The sequence below is a fragment of the Dasypus novemcinctus genome, chromosome 3, assembly GCF_030445035.2.
Source record: "Dasypus novemcinctus isolate mDasNov1 chromosome 3, mDasNov1.1.hap2, whole genome shotgun sequence".
NCBI lineage: Eukaryota > Metazoa > Chordata > Mammalia > Cingulata > Dasypodidae > Dasypus > Dasypus novemcinctus.
The window spans coordinates 45,720,427-45,727,844 of NC_080675.1; the positions used below are offsets into that span (position 1 = coordinate 45,720,427).

At 46.5% G+C, this 7,418-nt stretch overlaps 1 protein-coding gene across 1 annotated transcript; it reads right to left on the reverse strand.

Moving 5' to 3' along the window:
• Positions 1–826: 826 nt before the first annotated feature.
• On the reverse strand, positions 827–7,417 carry HSPA2 (heat shock protein family A (Hsp70) member 2). Its single transcript, XM_058293291.2, has one exon. The coding sequence runs from the start codon at positions 3,204–3,206 to the stop codon at positions 1,299–1,301; it is 1,908 nt and encodes a 635-aa protein (XP_058149274.1). The 5' UTR covers positions 3,207–7,417; the 3' UTR covers positions 827–1,298.
• Between the last annotated feature and the right edge of the window lies 1 nt (position 7,418).

Sequence of the window (7,418 nt, forward strand, 5' to 3'; positions counted from 1 at the left end):
AATCAGCTCTACTGAACTTTTCAAAAGGTCCCCTAAAAGAGACTAAATCAGAACAAGGTAGAAGTGTTATTCACTAATAAATAAAAATAAACATGGTCAGCTATCTTCTCCCAAGAATGTGCAATTTAAAGCTTAAGCCCAGGACAGTAGATCTCCAAAGGGTTGCAATGTCCATCTGTAATAATCTCAAACCAGATTATAGGAAAATGGACAAATTGGGCATTAACAACATACAGGAAATCTATTTAAAAAGGAAATCTATTCTAGTGATTTAAGTTATCATTGCAACAGCATTATAATCCTCAACGCAGAAAAAAAAAAATATCAAAATATCCCCTCTCCCTCTTCCCCCAGTAATTATAACTGCTAGAAACATGTTTCTGAAACTGGAATTTGCTATAAAGTCAGAAGTTAAATTTGTACTCTTAAATAGCTTTACCATGCTTCTGTTTCAGGCACCTGTATGTTATAGAAAGCAACTTGTTTCTATACTGCCTATTAGCAGAAGACTACTCCAGCCCCAGGTTTTACTAGTTCAGAGAAATAATCAGTTTATGCATAACCCTAGAATACAGCTTGTATTTTGCTGGAATATTCAGGTGCCAAGCCTTATGAGTTTGAGTACACTGGAATATCCCAGTCAGGTTTCTGTAAAAGGGAAAAAAAGTTTACCCAGATCTTCTCCACTTTAGTTGTTGAGAATTCAAGGCAGGAACCCCATCTGAGAATTAGACAAGATTAGGTTAGATAAATTTTACGTCATACTAATTAATGTCTTAAATACCCAAGATGGGTCTTAAAAAAATTGAGGACTCCCAGACAGTAATTTTGAGATCAATTTCAGCTTTACTTTAAATTAGCATATATGCATGTTTGCAAAAAGTATACCTGTCATTAACATTACTACAATATTTGTCTTAAAGAACTACATAAAAATAAACAATTCAAGCTTCTATATATTTTATTGTTACCAAGCTTCCATAGGACAAGTGTGCAAACTTCAGGTTTCCCATCTCAAAGACATCTCCATGCACGAACTAAGCTAATGAAAAATGCCTCAAGTCAGCAAACACGCAAAATGTATTAAAGGGAAAACCTCAAATGTTTTTTTTTAATCAAACATTAGAACTAACCTTTTATAATTAAACTAAGTTGTACCTTTCCTTTCACATGCAATACACCGGGCTAAAGACTTCGAACAATAGATTTCGCACTTGGCACCCTAACATTTCAAATAACAAAAAAAAAAAAAAAAAATAGAGAAAGGAAAAGAGGTTTACGCTGACTCGAGTACAAGCTTAGTCCACTTCCTCGATGGTCGGTCCCCCGGAGGCTCCAGAACCGCCGCCGCCAGGGCCGCCTTGGTAAAGTTTGCTGATGATGGGGTTGCACACTCTTTCGAGCTCTTTCTGCTTGTGTTCATACTCGTCTTTCTCTGCCATCTGGTTTCGGTCAAGCCAGTTGATCACCTCCTGACACTTGTCGAGGATCTTGTTTTTGTCCTGCTCGCTTATCTTGCCCCTCAGTTTCTCGTCTTCCACGGTCTGCTTGATGTTGTAGGTATAGGACTCCACCGCGTTTTTGGCCGCGACGCGGTCGCGATTGGCTTCATCTTCTGACTTGTACCGCTCCGCCTCCTGCACCATCCGGTCAATGTCGTCCTTGCTCAGACGACCCTTGTCGTTGGTGATGGTGATTTTGTTCTCCTTCCCGGTGCTCTTGTCGGCGGCGGTGACGTTCAGGATGCCATTGGCGTCGATGTCGAAGGTGACCTCGATCTGGGGAACCCCGCGGGGCGCAGGGGGAATGCCGGTCAGGTCGAACTTGCCCAGCAGGTTATTGTCCTTGGTCATGGCGCGTTCGCCCTCGTACACCTGCACCAGCACGCTGCTCTGGTTGTCCGAGTAGGTGGTGAAGGTCTGCGTCTGCTTGGTGGGAATCGTGGTGTTCCTCTTGATGAGCGGGGTCATGACGCCGCCAGCCGTCTCGATGCCCAGCGACAACGGGGTCACGTCCAGCAGCAGCAGGTCCTGCACGTTCTCCGACTTGTCTCCGATGAGGATGGCCGCCTGCACCGCCGCGCCGTAGGCCACCGCCTCGTCGGGGTTGATGCTCTTGTTCAGCTCCTTGCCGTTGAAGAAATCTTGCAGCAGCTTCTGGATCTTGGGGATGCGCGTGGAGCCGCCCACCAGCACGATCTCCTGGATCTGGCCCTTGTCCAGCTTGGCGTCGCGCAGCGCCTTCTCCACCGGCTCCAGGGTCCCGCGGAAGAGGTCGGCGTTGAGCTCCTCGAAGCGGGCGCGGGTGATGGACGTGTAGAAGTCCACGCCCTCGTAGAGCGAGTCGATCTCGATGCTCGCCTGCGTCGACGAGCTCAGGGTGCGCTTGGCGCGCTCGCAGGCCGTGCGCAGCCGCCGCACCGCGCGCTTGTTGGGCCCGATGTCCTTCTTGTGCTTGCGCTTGAACTCCTCCGCCAGGTGGCTCACCATGCGGTTGTCGAAGTCCTCCCCACCCAGGTGGGTGTCGCCGGCCGTGGACTTCACCTCGAAGATGCCGTCCTCGATGGTCAGGATGGACACGTCGAAGGTGCCGCCGCCCAGGTCAAAGATGAGCACGTTCTTCTCGCCGCCCGCGCAGCCCTTCTTGTCCAGGCCGTAGGCGATGGCCGCCGCCGTGGGCTCGTTGATGATGCGCAGCACGTTGAGGCCCGTGATGGTGCCGGCGTCCTTGGTGGCCTGGCGCTGCGAGTCGTTGAAATAGGCCGGCACGGTGATGACCGCGCTCTGCACCTTGCCCCCTAGGTAGGCTTCGGCGATCTCCTTCATCTTCGTGAGCACCATGGAGGAAATCTCCTCCGGGAAGAAGGTCTTGATCTCTCCCTTGTACTCCACCTGCACCTTAGGCTTCCCTCCCTCGCTCACCACCCGGAAGGGCCAGTGTTTCATGTCCGACTGCACGGTGGCGTCCTCGAACTTCCGTCCGATTAGCCTCTTGGCGTCGAAGATGGTGTTGGTGGGGTTCATGGCCACCTGGTTCTTGGCGGCGTCGCCGATGAGGCGCTCGGTGTCGGTGAAGGCGACGTAGCTGGGGGTGGTGCGGTTGCCCTGGTCGTTGGCGATGATCTCGACCTTGCCATGCTGGAAGACCCCCACGCACGAGTAGGTGGTGCCAAGGTCGATGCCGATAGCCGGGCCGCGGGCACACATGCTGACTGAAAGACAGGCAAGCGAGGTTAGACGGGAAAACGGGCGAGAGAAGATCCGCGGCGTCAAGCAACGCTCGCCTCGCACAGCACGGCGAGAGGGCAACCGGCGTCTCCCCGCTCCCCCCGCTCGGTTCCCGGGTCTTATAGCCGCCTCCCCGCCGCCTTCTGGAAACTCCCAGAGCCAATCCGCTCCCGGGGCTGCCCGCACAAACTCTTCCAGCCCCGCCACAGGCTTGCCTGGGTGGGAGTGACGGCCGGCGGCCCAACAGATTTCAAGTTGGGTGAGGGGCGGGATCTCGGCCGGAGCGAGCAGGCCGAGGGGCGGCCGTTATGCAAATGAGGCCCCTCCCACGGTCCCGGAGAGAACCGGGGCGGCGGCGTCTCGCGCTCCGCCTCAGGGTTAGGGCGTTAGGCGCGCGTCCTTCGGGCCGGGGTTGCGCGCTTCTTCGCTCTCTTGGCCCATCGGATTGGCAGGGCACGCGGCCAATGGGCAGCGCGGACTTCCAAGGGGCGGGGAGGAGGTGTGGAGGGGAGTCCTGTGAGGGTGTATATCTGGGCTGTTGCGTTCGTGAGGTGTTAAATGCTTTTCAGTGTCCGGCGTTCAGACCAACCAAGCACGCAGGGATGGAGGGAATACATTCTGAGTTGGTCGTACTGAGACAATGCGGCCAGAGCCGGCTTTTTTCTTTCGCCCCCGCTGTCCATGCACTAGGCGTTGGCGTGGTTCGGTCGCGAGGGCAGCTCGCCCCGGCGGGGACAAAAAGAGATGAAACCGAAGTTCTTCCGACCCGCCGGTCTCCTGGAATTTTATATGGCGTGCTTCGCAGCGTCTCAGTGGTCGTGAGAGCTCGATCAAAATGGCATGGTGGCGAAAACCCTGGGCCCCGGGAGTGGCGCCCGGAGGGGCCGAACGTTTTTCCGCGCCGAGCGCCGCCGGGCCTGCGAGATCGGAGCTGGGAGTGGCTGCAACTCGTCCTCCCCGGAGCCTGCGTTGACACGTTCTCCAACTCAGTTTTCATTTTTCCTGCCTCCTACTGATCACAGCTTTCTGTTGCCGCCTCCCTGTTCTCTCCACTGCTTTCCTAACTTTCGATCTCAAGTGCTTTCTCCGCCGCCTTGCGTTCACAGGAAATACAAATCAAGTTTGTACGTTGAAGTACCATAAAATAATCCAGTCTCCCTCCTTGCACCATTCTCTCATCCCCAGCATATGCACACTCGATCGTGTTTATGAACGAATCATGCTTATGACTGAGCTCAATCAAATGAGATTACTTTCGAGCTGTGCTGAAGTTACGTTAGGGGCTGGAAACCCTCAAGGGGAGAAGGCCGATAAAAAGGAGTGCAATTCATTCTCTCGTGTTTAAGAGGAATATGAGAATAGGTGTGGGAAGTACTTTGTGGCACCAGATGACAGGAGGTAGACGCAGATTGCTATAAAAGGACTCCTGGAGAAAGAATAACCTAGAACAAAGGCAGTGATTCACCTTGGGCGGGGTGGAGGTGGGGACAACCTTTCATTCAACGAGCTTTAACAGGTACCAGTACTACGCGTCTAGGACTGTGCTAGGCTCTGACGGTGCAAAGACACGAAATGGTCTGAGAGTCTAATAGAAAGGTAAACATAATTCGAGAGGAGTGCTGAGCGAACATGAGGGAGGGGACACGCCAGAGTGAACATGTGTTGGTGAGGGCTTCTTGGAGGAGACGACCATGCCTGAGGCAGATGCTGACGTTTGCCAGCAAATAGGAGAGGAAAGGCATTCTTTGCGTAGGTTGTAGCATAGGTAAAGTCTTTATGTACAGTTGCTATGAACAAACCTTGCAATTTACCACCACAATCATCTTTGACAAAGTTTTCTGAAACCACAGTAGCAATTATATCTGCTTTTTCATTAGCTGTATTTTCCCCCTTCAATTTTTTACCTAGTGAATTGATGTTTCATTATTTAAATGCTTATCCTGAGAGGTTTTTTTCTTCAAACACACAATATTTGCATTTTTGTTTTATATGAAATAAACTTTTGAAGTCCTAGAACATTATCACATACCGACCATTCTGGGTATTTTTACATTTTCCTTATTTATACTGATTTTTAATTAATCTTATTCTTTCCCTTTGGTAACTGTGACTCAGAATTAATGTAAAACATTGTTCATGAAAATATCAAAAATAACAAATTTATGGCCAAGTGATATTCATTAATACCACAAAAGGTGCAGCAGCACAGGCAAACCCTACTGGTGGGAATTCAAATTAGTAGTCTTCTTGAGTGCAACTGGACAATATTTATTTTTGACCTTACATATGATCATACTCTTCATTTAGTATTATTCTTGTCGGATTCATACTAAGGAAATAATAGAACATGCAGGTGGTATTATTGATGATAATGATAACAAAAGGAAATGGCTTAAATGTCCAACAATAAGAGAATGATTACATAAATTATCATACATCCATAAAAATTACAAGATTTTTAATTATATAGAAAAATGATCTCGATATAATAAGTGCAAACAGAAAAAAACTATCTTGTAATCATATATATATATAATTCATGACATTTGGTTATCTCTAGATGGTAGGGTTATCAGTAATTTTTTATGTCCTTATTGTAATTTTAAAATTGATTTTTAAAAACTTAAGATTCAGTTGAAACAAAGTTCACTAGAGCTATTACTTATATAGAAAGTACTTGGATTTTTGACAAGTCTGTTTGGTAGATTATAAATTATTAGAATGTTTAAAAAATATTTCTAAAAACCAAAGACTGAGATTCCACAAAGGTTAAGTGGTAGAGAAAAAGAATTATAACCTACGTCAAACATCCTCAATGTGTCCCCAGAATCCAGAAGAGTACCTGGAACATAATAGTACCTCACTAGCTTGGTGTTTATTAAAAGTGACCTGAGACACAGAATTTAGCCAAAATACTGGAAATTTTTACCCCTGTTTAATGGAAGATCCTCTGGTTACCTCTTATATGTCTGTACTGAATGACAATGCACAGACTAAAAGCTGTAATTAATTCATACCTGAAAAGATTTATACTAGAGGTACAAAGCTGAATAATGTGAGGTCTAAAACTGCATGGGTAGCCAAGCCTGCCTGCCTGCCGGAGAAGACTGAGCAAGAATAAATTTTTACAGAATTACTGGAGTGGGGGAAGGGCACGGGGGGGGGGCAGTGAGGGAAGGATTTGTGGGTTTTCCTGGAAACTTCTCAAACCCCACCCAGGCACCACCTTCCTAAGGGTTATGGATTGTTTTGAGGATGTAGTGCTGGCCTGAGAAGAGGTGAGGTGGGGGTGGGATAAGTAGCAGCCTAAAATTTGAGGACCAATTAGCAAATTGAAGTCGGCCTAATGATTATATTTAAGATCTCTATAAATAAGGCCAATTTATAACACTTTGAAAGTGTATCCCAAAATATTTCTCCAATCATCTGACATTATAGGGAAAAATCCCACCATTTATTTCTCTGAGTCTTGAAAAACTCAGTCTTTAAAAGTTACAGTTAAACTGTAGATACAGATACACAGTGAGCTGGAGAGGTGTGCTATCTTGCCTAGAATGGAGGGCTGAGACCTAAACCTGAAAGAGAGGCTTTTCCAGAAGATAAGTGAATCTCTGACAATAACAATGACAAATTGTGCCTATAACGGTTTTGTAGTGCTAACTCTGAGGCTAGACCCTTGCAGAATAGCCTCAAGTAGTCTGGAAGAAGTAATGCCATCCTGCATATGCAGAATCAGACTCAAGATGCCATTGTTAACTTATTAAAAGTTCTTAAACTTTAAATACCCCCTTTCTCCTATGTAAAACAAAATGAATTATACTGTTAAGGAAGCAATTTCTCTGCATACAGATTGTTTATTTTGAGAAATGAATTAAGTTCTCTGAAAAAACGAAATACTAGGCCAGTGGAATTTTATAAATGTTTCTTTTTATATTATGAGGAAACCCAGTGAATTTATCATTTGTGTTTTCCAGTCATTCTTTTATACTGAAACCAGAATTTGACAAGAAGAATCATACTTAATTTATTCTCTCTGTGCACTTCTTAAGCTACTCAGGAACACCATAATTACCTATATCAGATACTTTATTATTGTGGTATTAGAAGATGGAACGAGTTGATAATAACTTTGTACTAATAATTTTTTAAAGATTGAAAAAGATACAATATAAATAAAATATGTAGACAGTT